The sequence below is a fragment of the Dipodomys merriami genome, unplaced genomic scaffold (assembly GCF_024711535.1).
Source record: "Dipodomys merriami isolate MVZ:Mamm:240054 unplaced genomic scaffold, mDipMer1.0.p SCAF_2, whole genome shotgun sequence".
NCBI classification, from domain to species: domain Eukaryota; kingdom Metazoa; phylum Chordata; class Mammalia; order Rodentia; family Heteromyidae; genus Dipodomys; species Dipodomys merriami.
The window spans coordinates 85,306,753-85,325,836 of record NW_027203381.1 but is presented as its reverse complement, the minus strand read 5'-3'; the positions used below and the strand labels follow the sequence as shown (position 1 = coordinate 85,325,836).

The window sequence follows — 19,084 nt, the reverse complement described above, 5'->3', positions numbered from 1 at the left end:
TCTGGGCTCCCCGCTGTCTCCAGAATGATGTGAAATTTCACACTCTTGCTTCTTCTTAGGCACTATCTTATCTACCCATGTCCATCCTAGGGATTCAGGATGCTTCCATCTACAACAATCCCTCAAAGTCATATAGACTAGATTAGATAGATAGATAGATAGATAGATAGATAGATAGATAGATAGATAGATAGATAGATAGATAGATAGATAGATAGATAGATAGAGATAGGTAGATAAATAGACAGGTCTAGATCTCTATGTGTATGTGTATGTATGTGTGTATATATCTACCCAGTGTATATCTTACAAGTCCTCTAATTTTCATGTTTCTTAATATTTCTTCATGTTTCTTAATATTTTCTAAAGTGCACATTACATTCCTTGGGGCCTTAGATTTATCTTCTCCTTCTTTTCACATATATAGTAGGAATTCAGGGTCCTATAAATGGAGGAATGAAGAAGCTCTGAGATTTTCCAAAATAAACAAAAATCTTTCTTTGGTTGAGGTGTATGTAGTAGAATGTTTGCTTGTATAAAACTTTGTCTTGAGTTCCCAGCAGAGAATTATTATTATTATTATTATTATTAATAATAATAATAATAATAATAATTATGACAATGATTGGGAGTCCTACCAAATAAAAGTCAAATCAATCAAGAATTCTCTATGAAAGAATTAAACAATACAGATATTTCCCCAAACTGTATAGCTTTTTCTCAAGTTAGCAAACATTACAACATAATACATAATTATATGTGCAGAAAATAAACTGTAGGAAGATAAATTAAACATTAGTCTTAACCATTAAACAGAAGTCACACCAGTTTTTATAAAACATAGATCCTGAGTTATGGGCCTTTAGGATGGAGTTTCTGAGAAGGGAGAGCATAGAAGGGAGGCATATTCCAACTCACCAAGGGAGAAAGGATACACAGACATGACTATAGAGTGAGCATTGCAAAATATCTATTTGGGTAAAATTCTGTCAGACCTTACTGCAAGGCAAGATGGTTAACTGAAAATAGCTAATTATTAGAAAAAAAAAGGAGACATTGATGGTTTGGAGTAGGAAGGACACCTGAAAAAAGCAGAATGAAAACTAAATTAAATTGGATGCAGTGAATGATATTCTTGTGAAGAATTTATATGCAGCCTGACTCACATGAAGAGCAAGAAAGTAAAAACAGGGGTACTGGGCTTCAGCCTGGATTAATGGGGATGCATACTACTCAACTGTCCAGTGTGCCTGAGTACCCACTTTTCAAATGAGACACAATGAGGTAACTCATTTTCTAGTTAAAAATCCACTGATAGAAAATCTGAAGTGACCAGAGCTTAAGGCTTCCAACCATCTAGCTGTGTAGAAGGCAAAGGGGCAATGGAAAGACTAGGTGAATCAGGAAAAAAAATGCCCAAAAGTAAATGGATCTGAGAAACAGAAAATTTGTAGTAACCAAAGACTACTTCAGATTCAAACCAAGGGTGGAAATAAAATGAAACACCACTAGAAAGAGGTTTAAGTTGGAGGGGAGGGAAAGAAAGCTCACTGAGCTGTTCTTATTGTACCCTTTCTTAGAGCAGGAAACACGAAGCTTTTATTGTCCACTACTTTTTAAGAAGTCTAGAGTCGAATAAGCATCAAATCCGTGATTACTAACAAAGAACTGAAAAAGAATTCTGGTACTTGAGTTCACAAATCTGAATGAATTGTATTGTCTTTGTTTATTTCTCTCTGTTCACCCTTTAGTTTTTTGTATTCAGAAACACAAAATCATTCTTTCTCATATCTCTGCACATGAACAAATGATTCTGTTAGAATGAAACGAGGAAGACTCACTTTATGCTAGGAAGAAGGGCAGTAAGTGGAGGAGGAGGAGAGAGCCGAGGAGGAACATCGTATTCTTCACTTCCAAGGTGACCATTGGAAAAGACCTGAAATAAATCAAATGGTTAGTTTCCAGGACTTTAACTCCTGGAGCACCTTAAAACAATAGTTGAATTGGAATTTCTATAATTTCCATTTATTCAAACTGGTTCAATTTGATACAATTCATTTAGCAGTCAGGGATGCTGGAGGATGTTTGACCACTGTCCCCCAAAATGATGCGATATAATTCCCAAGTATCTCTGAGGTAATGCTATTATTTAAGAAATAAGACAGAGACAGACAAATAAATAAACCAGTAGTACAATATCCCAAAGACAGTTTTGATTGAAAACTAGGAATGGTGCAAAGAAAAATATGACCCTGGTACAAATTCTCATTTCATCTTTCATCCAAATAAAACTATTTTAAATAGTATCTCTTGAGGGCCAAAAGAGCTGTAAAATATTCCAGATAACAATCCATAAAACAATGAGAAACACCTTTCTTTTTTCAAGGTCAAAGCTTTAGTGACAATGATAAGTAGAGACTTGTTCTGGCTTTTAAAGTGTGGGAAAACGCAAGCATTAATATTTTCAGATTGTGAATACCACAAACCACCACTGTTAACTTGCTCCTAAAGATACTACAAGAGAGCCAACATTTAATTCCTGAGAATAAGACAATTTTGATTTTTCAGTCACGCTATAGGAACTGTTGAAAAACCTGTATTTCATTTCATCCACAATGTGAAAAGAGATCAATATAGAAAGGGGAAAATGAGAGGCAAACTTTGTAAAGACAGAATCACAAATCGTATTTTAACTTTGGAATGACCTCTTTAGTAAAATCTTATTAATATACATTTAAAATGTAGGGCAAGAATATGGCAAAATGGATGTAATTTAACTTTTAATTTGAATAGTCCCAGATAATTCCACAACAGAACTACCATTTTACTTTCTTTTCACCCATCTATTTCTGAAGCTTTAAAATGCAAACCTGAAAGAGCTATATCTTTACCTCCCAACTAAAAATAATAAAAGAAACAAGCTTAAGGAACAACTTGAAATACACCAATGCTTACGTTTCAAAGCTATTATATTTAGTTTTATATCACTGAAGTTTTACTCTAAAAACTACCAGTCTTCAATTTCTCATTTTCTTGTTTCCTCTCATCAGATTCAGTATACTTTGATTACATCATGATAAAATGTATCTTTAAAGGAAATGATTTTATCATAGGCCTTTAACCATAAGCCAAATAACAGAATGTGGTAAAGTTTTTGAACTTTGCTAGAGGAGATATTTCTTAAGCGACAGAAATCATTGTAAAGTTCAATGAACACCTCTGACATGAAAAATGCCTTTTAACTAGCAAATATATACATCAAACCACAGATGCTCATTATAGAAATGAACAGTAGAGATTTCTTGAAGTTCTTTACAGAATTTGTACCTGTTAGGGCAAATACAACACTAAGTTTTCTAAAATCAAAATTCCTTTTAACATTTCTGTCAGACATTTAAAATTCATTCTGGAAAATAAAACATAATTTTTTTGCAATACTTTTAGGACAGAATACCTACAATATATAGGCAGTTCATAAAATTTCAGTAGCAATCAGATAAAGGTAGAAACAGAAACAGTATTTTGTTGTATTGGCTCTAATGTAACATTAAGCCAACCATATTTATAATTAAAACATTAAGAACACCTGAATATTTGCATAAAAGCATAGAGCTAATGAACAACAGAATTGTCAATGAAACCCCACTAAATGAATCAAATCTCTATCCTCAAAAAACAAAAAAAAAAGAACATATCTGAATAGGAATACCAAAACATTAAACTATTTATCTATACTGAAAATAAATTCAGGTAGAAATTTTTTAAAATGAGAGAATAAATGTCTTTATTGTTTGAATTATAATTTTGTATGTTACTATTAAGTTTCATAAAGACAAGCTAAACAGAGTGATACAACCTGCAAGTACAGCTATTGAGGTAGCTGTGGGGGTATACTAATCTAAGGAAATCGTCACTTCTTAATAATTTTGTTTTTGTTTTGTTTTGTTTTGTCAGTTGTGAGGCTTGAACTCTGGCCTGGGCACTGTCCCTCGGTTCTTCAGCTCAAGGCTAGCACTTTACCATTTGAACTACATTACTTCAAGCTTTTTCTGCTTAAGTGGTGCTGAGGAATCAAACGCAGGGTCTCATGCGTGCAAGGTAAGCACTCTACCACTGAGCCACCTTCCAGCCCACTTACTAATAACTTTGTGAAACAATAAATTAATATATGTGGCCAGACGCCAGTGGCTCACACCTGTAATTTTAGCTACTCAGGAGGCTGAGATCTGAGGATCACGGTTCAAAACCAGCCCAGGCAGGAAAGTCTGTGAGACTCTTATCTCCAATAAACTACCAGAAAACCTGAAGTGGCACTGTGGCTCAAGTGGTAGAGTCCTAGCCTTGAGCTGAAGAAATGAGGGACAGCACCCAGGCCCAGAGTTCAAGCCCCATGACTGAAAAAAAATTAATATATGTTACAGTGCAAATAGAATCTCTAATGGCTTTAGACCTATGGTTATTGATGCACACTATAAAAATGTTCCTCTCCCTGTTCTGGGCAAAGTGGCATCAACTTCATGGTGCTTATCTTATATCAGCCAGGGGCAAAACAATCCCATGTTTATCCCAGCATGGCTTTTGGTCTGTGCCTTTGCCTGGTTCATGCCTTGGACACAAATGTTGCTGTTTATGTTTACTGAACTATTTGTCTCATGAACCAACCCAAAATACATGTATGGCGAGAAGTAAACTAATGCTTTGTTCTGTTCAGTTAATAAATAAAATATTAAAAAAAAATGTTCCTGTCCCTAAATTGTCACAATGAACTGCCATCTAAAAATACTTTGCTTATGGTGTATGTAGTTACATTTTGTGGAGTTGAATTCACAGCGTATTGAGCCTCTTTCAGAACACAACTTCTTTAAAAAATCATTATATGGTACATTTCTTGGAATTTTTTACCTACCATAGAGCTTCATGAATACTGACTGAAGACAGCCTTAGATGACCTCACTGATGGAAGCACTAGCTAATGAAATGACCTTCCTTTACTAAAAGAAACTCATTAGTTTATTGAAATGGCTTACCAAATATGCCTAATTATGAGTGCATGCTCTTTGAAGTATACACAGAGTTGACAATATGCCCAGAATTCCCTATAGAATTCTTTATAGTTCTTTTCTAATTAATAGACTGAGAAAAACAATATAACATATATCATAAAAGATATAACATGTATAAAAAACAAAGTATCTATTTACATGTACATGCACTAATGTCCATACTTCTATTCATCTAAGGAGACTGCTTGTATTTCTTGATGATGGTTGATGGTTGGAAGATGAAATTTAACATTATTTCATTATAAATTCAATGTGTCTATCTTATGTATTTCACCAGACCAACAATTACTTTAGCTGCCACTAATTGATGAGAAGTTTCTGAGTTAGAAATACTTTTGTTTCTTACAAAATCTAAAAACATGCTTGCAAATGTTAGAAAATGAGAGTTTCTCAAATTTATGAGCTGCTAGAATCAAATAAAATATTTCCTGTTTAAGCCACACCAATTCAACAAAGGACTCATCCTCTGTCCTGGCACCCTGTCTCAGACACACCATAATTCCAAAGGAAATAAATTCGAGCAACTTATATGTCTCTAAATTAAAAGCACTGATCCTATCACTCCCCTCTCTTTTTTATTCTTTTTTTCAATTGTAGAAATACAGAGGGGTTACAGTTACATGAGTAAGGTGATGAGTACATTTCCTATTGAGCATTGTTACCCCCTTCTTTGTTTATCCCTTACCATCCCTTCCCTCCCCAACTCCTCAACTCCTCTCCCCTGCAAGTTGAAAAGCTCGTTTTCAACATAGTGTCTTGTACATCTCATTGTTACAACGGGTCAACCTGTATCCTTATTTCGGCATTTTGTTATTTCCCTTCCCCTCCCCAAATTAGGAAAAAAATGTGTATATAAGATGCAGGACACCAACACTAAATATAGTGAAAATGGGTTATACCATGGGGTAAGAACATACAAAAGAAACAAAAAAAATCACATAGTGCATTATAAATACGTTAAAAACAATAGCAAGAAAGAAAAAAACAGTTGTGACCTTATTTTGGGGTTCATTTCACTTAGCATCATCCTATATGATCATATGTACATAGCTTTTTTTTTGGTGGGGGGTCCGGTCGTGGGGCCTGAACTCTGGGCCTGGGCGCTGTCCCTCACCTCTTCAGCTCAAGGCTAGCGCTCTACCACTTGAGCCACAGTGCCACTTCCGGCTTTTTTCTTTTTGCTTATGTGGTGCTGAGGAATCAAACCCAGGGCCTCATGCATGCAAGGCAAGAGCTCTACCACTGAGCCACCTTCCCAGCCCTGTACATAGCTTTTGACCTTTTCTGCTTGTCTCAGACATATGCTAGTTATTGCAAATAAGGGAAACCATGGGATCTATGTTTCTTTGGGCCTGGCTTACTAAATGCTCTTTTCTTGTCTATAAAAATCCAGATAACGTCCTGTAGAATTCAAGGTGTTCCATAATTTGTTTCAACATTGCTGAAGCTTTGTTTGGACTGTCTCTCCCTCTTATGCCCTACACTCGATCAAGACTTGACTTTGTATCACTATGCATATTGTGGCACCTGCTTGTTATTTCTTCTTGTCATATTTCCAAACTCAATAAAACACAGCAACTCATTATAATGATCTATGGCCAGTGACCCTCTTGAAGTGACCTTTTTCTCTGCCTTGCCTTTCAAGTTACACTCTTCTTTCTGGAAATCCTACACATGCTTTTTCATTGCTTAACGTCTTTGTCCCAAGACCTATCATCCTCACTAGACACTACCTCATTCACCTTGAACATTTTAAATACTTTTATAGATGAATTAGTTGGAAGAATAAGAAAGCAATACTGGAAATTAGTATTTGGGGGAAGCAATTCAATCTTTCTTGTAATTTAATATATATCCTAAAGCTATAGCTTCTATATGTCTTTAGACATCTTATTATTCTAATTTAGCATGTGAAGCTTTTTCTTATGACTCAGAAATCATCTAAAAAGTAATGTTAAAACCTTTAAATTCAGTGCTACACATGCATGATTGTCTTAGTAATGTGGGAACGTTAAGAATAACAGTGCCAGACCAGCCCTGGCAAGGATTTCTCAAGACTATATGTAAAGGCACACATCTGTCATCTCACCAACAGTGTTAAGTATGAAATAGGAGGATCTCTGTCCAGAATAAGCCTAAGTAAAAAGTGAACCCTTACATCAAAATAATCAGTGCAGCAAAAGGATATGGACTTAGTGGTAAATCACCTCTCTAATAAGCACCGCATCAGCTCTGTGCTTGAAAGTGTGAGTTTCCCCAGTATTAAAACAAACAATAAACAAGCAAACAAAACTTTCAGAAAATATTTGGGGCTCTTAATTAGAGAAAATATTTCTGTGAAAATTTTATCACAGTCAAAAAAATTTAAATATTTTAATGAAACCCCAAATGCAAAAAGTCACCCATCCTATACTTATAATCCCCTTTCTATTCCACCCAAAACCAGCTGTATATTTTATGCTTCAGCCTAAGTTTGTAAGTGAAACAACTCCTAAAAATTTATAGATAAGTTTAAGGTCACTCATGTAAGTGTGTGTCTCTTATCAGAAATAGAGAATGTCACAATCTCAAAAGTGATGAGCATGTGACATAGTTATCTAACAGTTATTTTCAAAAGATTGTTATACATAGGGCTTTCTTTTAGACAATGTAACCATAAATAACATGACCAGTTAAAGATACTTTTTAATCACTAAAATTCCAGCAGCATTCTTTATCTTTCAAAGAGTGAAAATAATCATAGTTGGTCTCAATGTTAATATCTAGACATAAGTAGATACATTTTAGGTTTTTATCACATGTTAAAACATCTTGGGGAAACAGTTTCATTTTATATAATTAAAACAAACTAATGACAAAAATAACAAAATAAAGCACTTAGTAAGGAATAAGGTTTGTATGGATAAAATTTGAGTATTTCAGACAATAAAATAGTTTTCAAATAAACCTTGAAATCTTTTTGTGATTCATATTGACATTAAAGTACTTCCTTAGTTTTTTATTTTGTATGTGTATGTGGCTTTTAGCTCTGAACTACAGGCTTCCACTTGCTAGCAGTTGTACCATTTGAGCTACCATCTGACTTTTTTTTTTAACTTTAGTTATTTCTTTGCATAGAGTTTTACATCTCCCCCCTCCACCATCCCCTCTCCTGGCCCAGGCCTGATTCAAACCATTATACTACATAAATTAAATTTCCAGACACATACCATAAAGCCAACTTGTTGGTCAAGATGGGATCTTGGCAACTTTTTACAGAGGCTAGCTTTGAACCATGATCTTTACAATCTCCGTCTCCCATATAGCAGGGATTATAGGTACATGCCAGCACATCTAGTTCTTAAGCTACTTTTAGTTGACAAGGAATTTAAATGAGAGCAAGGGCATGCCATGGGCAATTCTTAAACTGAATGATTGCTTTTTTTTTCTTCAGATTTCTACAATTAGCAAATGGAATATTCTAATTTAATTTCTTGCTTCCCATATCTTTTACATAGTAGGCAGGCTAATGGGTTTCCCAGACACTTGGAACTGGCCCATTGACAAAGTGCAGATCCAAAGCTGTAGCCTCATCCCACTTTTCAAATGTGCATTTTAGCTATTCCCTAAACTTTCAGAACTGACTTAACTTACTTTTCTTTAAAATGGAAAGGTATCTATAATGAAGTATTACTTCTGTGAAAAAACTAAATCTCAAATATTAACAATGCTAGTTTTAATACTTGCCCAAGACATTCTATTTGCTTACATTTGTAGAAACTCCTGGGTTATGTGATATTAATGTAACAGCTTCCAGACAGCTTTACAAAATTTTGTTCCGATGAACACACACACACACACACACACACACACACACACACACACACACACACACACACACACACACACACACACACAGGAGCAGAAATTCTACCCTAGGTATTGCATGCAATGTAAGAATGCACAGCTATCATTTCATTACAACTTTTTCTAAAAACCAAAAAACAACCAAAATCACCTTGTAGTCTTCTTTTTCAGATTTCCTTATACAAATGATCTAATGATCGATGTGTTTAACCTCAATCACTTCACAAGAGAAAAAAGTTCCATTTTAAAGAAAAAAAATGTTATTCCTTCAGGCAAAGGCCAAGGTTGACACTGGCAAGATGCTAAAAATCTATTTCCATGCCTCCGTTCCATGCACTTCCTCTTCCTTCACCTCCCTATGTTTCACCACTATCCAACGACCCCAGCAAACCTCCACTCTTTTGCCCCAGTCACTGATGCAAGTACTTAATCATAGCAACCAAGTTATTGAGCACTTAGTAATCATACACAAGTAGCCAGGATAAATAAGAGGAGAAGAGATGGTTTGGGTTTAAAAAGAGACAAAACATTTTAAAAGGATATGTCAACTGCTAAAAATGTAATACTAAGGATCCAGGTCTAACTGTCAGATTTTGTTTTATTCTCGAATCCAGAGGTTTAGGAATACAAGTGGTTAAAGACTAAATATTTCCCCGGATATAAAGTGCTATTCTTATTCCATTTTGTAAAGTCAGGAGAGTAAATGGAGTTGCAGGCTGGTGCAGATGAAAAGTTGCTCATATGCACAAGAATAGTGGGCTAGAGCAGGAATGAAATCTGGGTCTGATTCCAGAGTCTGGTAAATAAATTCAAGCCAGGGTCCTAAATAAACCTAGTTGTGTTGTTACTTCAACCCAGCTTCCAAAGGCTCTCAATAATAAAATGAGAGGCAGATTAGGCCTCTTTCACTATATGGAAGTTGTGAGACTCTCTGTGGCCTATTAAAAATGGAACCAAGCCTGGCGCTGGTGGCTCATGCCTGTAATCCTAGCTACTCAGAAGGCTGAGGTCTAAGGATCACGGTTCAAAGCCAGCCCAGGTAGGAAAGTCTGTGAGACTCTTATCTCCAATAAACCACTAGAAAACCAGAAGTAGCACTGTGTCTCAAGTGGTAGAGTGCTCGCCTTGAGCTGAGGAGTGCAGGGACAATGCCCAAGCCCAGAGTTGAAGCCCCATGACCGACCCCCCCCCAAAAAAAAGTGGATCCATTTTTCACTCATAAAGACAATAAAAGAAGAGACAGGTTCTGTTTTTATAGCAGTTAATGCATTAAGCTTTTATAAACTTTTTATAAGTCAAACAACTAGGCTAATTTTTGTAAAACACCATTTCTAGTTGTAACATGAAATTAGCTTTCAGGATATAAACATTATAATTCTAACAAACTATATGAGATTTGACCCCAACAAATCTTTTTTTTTTTTTTTTGTAGGTCATGGGGTTTGATATCTGGGCCTGGGCGCTGACCCTCAGCTCTTTTGCTCAAGGCTAGCGCTCTACCACTTGAGCCACAGCGCCACTTCTGGTTTTCTGAGTGGTGTATTAGAGATAAGAGTCTTACAGGCTTTACTGCCCAGGCTGGCTTTGAAACAAGATCCTTAGATCTCAGCCTCCTGAGTAGCTAGGATTATAGGCAGGAGCCACCAGTGCCTGGCTTGACCCTAAGAAATCTTAAATTAAACAAAATTAAAATTCAGTATTTGGTGAGAGATAAACTTTGAACTTATTAAACATTTTCTGGTAACCCATCTACACTCATAATCAAAACATGAAAATTCACAGGGAAACATTTATGAAGAAACTTTTATAATCATAACTAAATTCATCATTAATATTTTACACTGATAATTAATAACATTAAAAAAACCTTCAGACCTCTAAGACATTGTGACTCCAGTTTTTGAAACTATATCATTCCATAAAGATTAACAACCAAGGCCTTCAGGCTGAAAAAATTCTGTTTTGTATTAACATAGAAACTCAGTAAAACATAAAATAATTCTGAAAGAGGTTAAGGAATGTTATTATTTTTTACATGTTTCTGAAGTTGATTCAGAAAATATAGTAACATAGTGTTGAAATACAACCAGTTTGCTCACATTGGAGCTTGCTCCAACACTGGTCACAAGACAAGTTTGATTATGTATGTTGGATCATTGTAGATGACAGAAAGGCTGTTTGGAGAATAGCCTCTTCATTTTCAGAAATATTATCAAATTTCTTTTTGATATGCTTGCTATTAAATATATATTGTTTCATGACCTTGAAGAAAACCTTAGAAATGCTGATGAGAGTTTCAACACCAAAATGACTCACTAAGAAACAGTCACAGGAAACCGCTAACACTTTTCCTTTGCTTGAATTGCTTCACTTTATATTCTTTCTATCCTGGCTATCCTTCCATAATACTGGTATGATTTTATAATATTGTTTATATTGATTACATTGTTATACAGAGTTTTTATTACAACCATGCCCAAACACACACACACACACACACACACACACACACACACACACACACACACACACACACACACACACAGAGTACATGGCACATTTAAGACTTCTTCATTGTCCTTGTATATTTTATGAGATGAACTCCCTAACTCCAAAAACATTATATTATTTTCAAGGAACAAGTATGTCCTCTAAAATAATCATTTAAGACTAACAGATATGTAGAGTCATGGCCTCATTCTGTAAGGGGAAATGATAATAAAATGACCTCAGAGTCAAAACCATCATGGAAGCAAATATCAAAATGATTGCAGTCAGGCTTTGCCAAGGGTCTAAGCAAGATTTCTAAAGTCAATGATTTTGCTGCATATAAACTACAGCAGAGATTACAGGCAAGTACAATTTTCTTTGTGTTTTATGGAGGAAAAGCTTTCTTTGTAAGAGTGAACTGGTTTCAGGATTTTAAGTAGGTGAGAATTTCACTTTATCTGAATAACTTAAGTGTACTTGCCCTACACGGTAACAATTTATGGCATATTTAATTATGCAACTGTTTTTGATCATTGTTAGAACTAAGAACGTTAAGAAAAACAGTGTTGATTCTAACACGAGCCAGTTATTAATGGGAAAAAATTAGCAGATAAATGAAGAAAGATGAAGTAAATCTCTAGCAAATTGTCTAGTGTCTAAACATTAAAATTAAATCATTCCCAGAACATCCTTACTGATTTCATTAAAGTTTTATTGAGCTTCTCATTAGATATAACTTGGACATAATTAAAGACCTTCAGAAAAGTGGCATACTGGGCAGTTAAAAAAATAAAAAAACAACGAAACACTGAGCAGTATTTCACACTCAACACAACACCTATTAGAACACTTTAAAGAGCAACTCATTCAGTTTCTCTTTTGCATAGGTCTTACCTTGGCTCCTTCTGAAGGCAAATCATGGCGTCTGTGTTTCCGCATAAGCACTGGGTCAGAGCCCATTCTATTGTGCCTTCCATTTGTGTTTGAGCTTGCTGTGATTCCAGGCTTAGGTGAGCCATCCCCCAGGATGCGACAGCTTACCAATGGATTAGTCCCAAACACATCCCTAGGGCACCAGGCTTCAAGAGGCATTGGCTGGTCCCTGGAAGGCACACTTTCCACATGATGGAAGTGTCTGCTCAGTCTGTTGTCAGGTGGAATTGGGGGAGGTCTCTCAGGTGGAGGGGGAGGAGGATCTCTTAAAGGAGGAGGAGGGGCTGGGAGGGGCTTGTCTTGCTTTCTCACCATGCAGGGAGAAGACTAAAGAGACACAAAAGAAGAGAAAAGAAAGAAACAAACAGAAAAAAAGACATAACTGAAAGTTATACCATATACTGAAATGACTCCTAGACTTCTATATTTATTTTCTAAGTCAAAGTGGCATATTATTAAATTTCTATGTAAATCTTTTAATACATTTATTTTCATCACACATGAAATATTTAGAGAAAAGCTTACATGAATATATTTCATTATGATTTTAAGTAGTTGTGCAAAGGAGTTGCCATTTAACAAAGCAATGTATGAACACAACACATCTTGATCAATATCAACCCTTTCATTAAGATGTTTTGTAAATATGAGTTTACAAAAACAAATATACTGTAGAAACTATACAGAAAGAAATAGAAGACCAAAGTTACAAAACATTGATGACATTACAATATCTATGGAATCCATTCACATATTTCTATGTTTAAGAAAAAGAAGAATTCCATTAAGACTAGCATTATTTTACATTTTTTCCACAAAAAGTACATTGCTAATATTTCTGGAAGACAAAAAATGTCATTTTTTGTAAACTGCCATATTTATCACTTAAAAATACTGAGACTAATACGAGGCAAACTTGCTCTGGTGCTTTATTAGTTACTGCTGAACAGTAAAAATCCTCAAGTAATGGTGACAAATTATTTACTGAGTAACTTGAATTTTGTGGATTTTTAAAAAGACAATTATTTCAGTTTTTATGAGGAAATATGTAGGAATACACTCCTGAATTGAATATGAATCCTTCATAGCTTTTGATTTTTATTTACATGATTAATCTGAGGAAGTATGCTCTTAATACTAAAAAGTATCAGAGAAATAAAAGAATTGCTGCATGTTTACACTATTCTAAGTCATATCCTAGTAAGTTTTTCATATGAGCTTAAATCAAGTTAAGGGAAAAGCTAGCACTAATAAAATATCTTGCTGATTTTAGATTGTGAAACCTATAATCCAATGGAATTAATTTTTAAAATATGATGTTATGTAAAGTATAATAGGACCTAATAAATTTGGAAAAAAGAATCCACATAAAACTAAAACAAACTGTTGGCTTGAATTTATGATTAGTTATGTCTTTAATATTAAACAGTAATGTAATTACTTTGCAAATATTGTAATTCATTGTAATTAATTCCTACAGGTATCAAAAGTACACATAATTCTCTCTCTGAGTCACCTTGAAACATGGGTGATAATTTATCATACCTTAAGCCCTTATGCAAAAATACCCCCTTTGCATTTTTCTTGTCATGATATTATGAAACTGAGTATAAAATACCATTTGATAACAGCATGCAAATTCTATAATATATATAATGACGTTTTAAATCTACTTTATAGAATAACTATACTTATGCTGCCATTTATTTGAGCAAATCAGGAGCTACAGATATGTTCTCTCTGAATAGTTATACAATAATTATAGTAATAAAAGAAGAAGTAGGGGTAGCCAGGAGCCGGTGGCCTGTAATCCTAGCTACACAGGAGGCTGAGATCTGAGGATCATGGTTCAAAGCTAGCACAGGCAGGTAAGTCCCTGAGACTCTTATCTCCAATAAACCACTAGAAAACTGGGAGTGGTGCTATGGCTCAAGTGGTAGAGCACTCGCCATGAGGTGAAGAGGGCAGGGACAGCGCCCAAGCCCAGAGATCAAGCCCCACGACCAACAAAAAAAAAAAAAAAAGGAGTAGGATAATGAGAAGCTCATCAAAGTTGTTAATAAAACCACAAGAAATAGGGATTCTAGAAGGATATGATCATTGTTGTGTAATAGGACAGACTTACCTTTGGTGAACCAGTTGGGCTGCCACAGGGAGATCGGACGATGCCTTTCTGAATTAGATCCAGGCGAGGAGGCACTGGAGGCAGGCTGAGATGTGGAACCTGCAGAGGATCTGTCTGGGGTTTTCTTCTCTGAGCAAGAGGGGAAGATCCTGGTGAGGTGACTGGTGAGTTCTGCCTGTCAGCGCACTACAACAGAAAGCCACAAAGATGCCACTGTGTGCTAGATGCTCATGGCTTCAGTTCAGGCCTCTCATTTCTAATGGAGTTGTTTGGTTTGCATAAGGAATGTGTTACTGTATAGCTTTTAGATGTAAACTCTGAATAACAGATGCAAGAGTGCATATTGTCTCTCAAGGGTAATACAAAATGAACAGACAGATAGGCTTCCACTACACGTAGCAGAAAGAGAACAGGAAAAGGAACAAGAATCAGGGCCAACAACCCAAAATGACATTTCTAAAGAAACTGATGTACCTGGGTAAGGTAGAGCATGCCTGTAATCCTAGCTACTAGTGTGGCTAAGACTGGGAAGACTGAGATTTGAGGCCAGCCTGGGGAAAATGTCCACAGAACCTCATGTGAGCCAACAGTAGCTGGGCATAGAATTGTGGCATAGAATATCATCTCAACTTCACAGGGAGTATATAAACAGGAGGATCATTTTCCAGGCTAGCTCTCAGAATAAATACAAAACTCTATCTCAAAAAAACACCATAAAAGTCTGGTGGTATATCGCAAATGGCAGAGCACCTGCCCAGCAAGCACAAGGCCCTAAACTGAAATCTCAGTACTGCCAACAAAAAAGAAGAAAAAGAAGAGGAGGAAGAGAAACGGGAGGAGGAGGAGAGGGGGAGGAGAGAGAGGAGGAGGAGGGGGAAGAGGGAGATGAAGAGGGGGAGGAAAAGAAGAGGAAAGGAAAGAAGGAGAAAGAGAAAAAGAAAAGGGAAGAGGCCATCTATGGTATCCTATGAGGAGGCAAGAAGCTACCTAAATTAGTAATACATATTGCTCCTGGTTATCTAGATTATAAAATATTCTGACACTTCAAGAATTCTAAAACTTAGAAACATTTTCTACTACATATGTACCTAGTAAAGTCAATTTTCCTACCTAATTAAATCAATTAAATTAAATTAATTAAATAGAATAAATGAATATTTAGAATGTTTTAAGTCAAAATATTTTGTGTATACATTCACATTTTTAAAAATCCCAATTAAATGTTTATTCTTTAAACAATATAGAAAAGTAAACTTCTGTTAAAAATCAATGACTTTCTATGCTGCTATAAATATTCCTTTATTGATAAAACAACATAAAAAAGTAAGTAACAAGTATTTTTTTTAACTGTAGGTTTCGAGCATACTAATTCTGTGGAAGTTTTGAGTTCTATGTATGTGTTTAATGTGCATAACCTGATTGCTATTTGGTATAAAAACTATGGTAGTTACTCAAATAGCCTGACTAGAATAAGCAGGATACTGTTTGAAATACCAGACAGTTTCATTTCCAGGGCTAAATTACTTAGCTCTTTGAAGATTCAGACTTGACTTTTATAACCTCCTACATTCATTTATCATGTTTGATATTCATCTGTTTCTGAATTCAGTAATCATTTATAGTTCTAAGTGTGCCTTTAAGCCACTTTTCCTTCTAATATTATTCAGTGTTACAAAAAGCAGTTGATGTCACTACTGGACAAGTAGCAGCACTGAATTCTGACAGCATCTGATCTGGAAGATGATAACAGATTCACACTCACATCCACACTAAGAAATACTATGTAAAACACTGTCCTAATTAACTCAAATTCATAATTTATTCAGGCTTCCTTATTTTGTATTTAATATCCTTTTTCTAAATCAGGCACACTTTTAGAGTACTATTAGTTGTAGTATTCATAACCCCCTGGCTTACTTCTTAATTTTTTTAACTTTAATTTTGATGATTTTGCTTTTGTGATTTATTGTGACAACTGACTTCAATGGCCTTGACAACTTCATGTTCTATTGATCAGATATGTTACAGAATGCTTCTTTATTGGGATTTGACTACTGTTTTCTTATGATTAAGTTTCTGGGGAAAATACCATAGAAATAGCCATTTTGGTCACATCATAGCTGGGGTTCATATTGCTGATAGTGACTTTGATTAACTGCCTGAGGTATTAAGTGTTTCTCATGTTTCTTTGCTGTTGATTTCTTCTTCTTTGCTGTAGTGTATTCTTTGCCAGGAAGTCACTGCATAGCCCACACTTAGTTGTTTTTTTTAAAATAAATTTGAATGACTACCAGGTATATAACCAAAGGAAGTGAATCATTATATGGAAAAGACACCCACACTCCCTTCTGTATTACACTACTATTCAAAATAGCCAGGATATGGAACAAAACAATATATTCAGCAACAGAGGAGAATATCAAAAAATTGTAAAATGTACATAATGAAATCTTATTAGTCATAACAAGGCATGGAATACTATCACTCTGGAACAGGGACAGAAAATTAGGCAAGTGAAATAAATTAAGAAAAACATTGCTTGTTCTCACTCATTCACTCATGAAGAGCTACAGAAGTTGAGGGTAGAATAGTGGTCCTGAGAACGTAAGTGTATATGGCAAGGGTTTAGAGACAGCGTAAATGTATACCAAACTGCAGATGGCAGGAAGAATCAAAACTAATGTTCCATAATGTGTAACCAGTTAATTCAAAATAACAAAAGAGTTTAAAGATTCCTCACAAATGTGCAAAGACATGGAGATGCTAATTAACTTGATTTGATAATTCTACATTGGATACATGTAGTTAAATATAATTACACATAATTTTATGCAACAATTTCTAAAAATGTTTTTCTTAATTTTGTGATATTTCATCTATTTCTTAGCATGGTATGATTTTTAATATTTCATCAATGGTTACTAAGCTGGAAAAGTAGAATCTCTTCCATTGTAAACTGGTTTTTGTTCAGCTGGTGAGTAGTGTAACACTCTTACCCTTTCCTTTATTTTTTTATTTTTGTTGTTGTCAGCCATGGGGCTTGAACTCTGGGACTGGGTGCTGTCCCTGAGCTCTTCAGCTCAAGGTGAACACTCTACTACTTGAGCCACAGTGCTACTTCCCCTTTACTTTATTTTTCAGTTAGTATCTTGTGCTACTTTTGTCTAGAATAGAGTGGACATGCATCCTCCTACTGGGATGACAAGTGCATGCCACCACACCTGGCTTTGACAGACTTCTTCTCATGTCGAATAAGATACTAATGACTAGCATAATACATATAGGAATAATTTTAGCACAAAATCCTCAGAGAAAAAGACCCAAGAAGTAGTTAAAAACCCATCACCACATACTTAGCAATTACTGATAATAAGGAAGGATACATTCTCTTTTAGTCACTCTTCATTTTATCCACTCCTTTAAAAAATGCCTTTATATATGCCTTAATAAGATCTATTATTATGGAAATGGCAAAATATTTGGTAAGAAAGTAGCCAGGCTATTATAAAAACTGGACAGGAGAGAAATCTCTCAAATTACTAGACAGAGGAGAGTTCTGACAATCCCAGAGATAATCAAAGTCAGCTTTATAATAGTGAGATTTTTTTACTTAATGAATTTTTATTACTGAGTAAGGCAGACACATGTATTATAATTAGGAGGATGAAAATGCCTAGTCAATGTTTCCCCAAACTTCATGGACATGAAATGATTGATAGTCTTTTATCAAATAAAGCAACATAGCCTAAGTATACTTTTCCTTGCTGCTGTTTATTTTCATTTGTTACTAATTTTTAAACTCCAAAAAATCAAAAGCATTTAAAATATCACATACAGACTGTTATGAGAAGGCATATACCATAGTAATACTTACACAGCAACCAAACATCCACATATACTTATAGTTCTATAAAAGGGAATTTCTAATGTTATCTATTTTGGAATATCTCTACCATTAGTTTCTTTCAGTTAATAAACAAAATGTGATATGACACATGTAGTATACATGAAATAAAATTACTTCCTGCTTATTCACACAATGTTCCCAAACACCTTAATCTATAAATATTTACAAAGAAATTCTGAGCAAGATTGAAATCGTCTCTCACAGGGAAGAGTTCTATTGCAAAGTTTTTCTTATTAAAGAATATAGGCACTTTGGTTCTTTCTGAGAACAGAGACCATTTGATTTGATGTGTTTTAAAATGAACTAATATCTTTGTTTCCTTAAGTTACTTCTGGAAATTTTTCAAATATTACAAATTAAAAGTAATAAAGAAAAATGAAGGGTTACAAAATTGGAATGGACAACTACTAAATGATATGAGAGGTAATTTAAATTTGATGAACAGTATTGTCCATGGGGTCTGCCCTAGAGGAATATAGTGTCACACATGGTAACAACCCCAAGGGCAGTTCTCTATTAAAGTAATAAATATTGCTCATCACATGGGGGTATTCTGTTGCTCCTTGAAATACTTATAAAGGGTGAAGCTGGATTTCCGACCTGCGACTAGACACTATAACCTTGAAATCTGTTTGAAGTTTCATATTTAATTTTAAACATTTAGAAGACTTTTTCATCCTGATCCAAATACATATGTGATTCTAATTTCAATTTGTTCCC

General features: G+C 35.0%; 1 protein-coding gene and 1 non-coding gene across 5 annotated transcripts in view; one reads left to right on the top strand and one right to left on the bottom strand.

The window, feature by feature from the left end:
• The window catches only part of Cblb (Cbl proto-oncogene B), a 168,075-nt gene that overhangs the window by 22,631 nt on the left and 126,360 nt on the right, over positions 1–19,084 (bottom strand). For all 4 annotated transcript variants that reach the window (XM_070030329.1, XM_070030333.1, XM_070030332.1 and 1 more), the window contains exons 11-13: positions 14,458–14,643; positions 12,294–12,659; positions 1,842–1,936 (exon numbers count right to left, since the gene is read on the bottom strand). In XM_070030329.1, the coding sequence (XP_069886430.1) occupies positions 1,842–1,936; positions 12,294–12,659; positions 14,458–14,643 (647 nt within the window). The remainder of the gene's footprint in view (positions 1–1,841; positions 1,937–12,293; positions 12,660–14,457; positions 14,644–19,084) is intronic.
• Positions 4,485–4,619, top strand: LOC138832693 (small nucleolar RNA SNORA48). Its single transcript, XR_011373637.1, has one exon. It is a non-coding gene; the product is annotated as a small nucleolar RNA SNORA48 (small nucleolar RNA).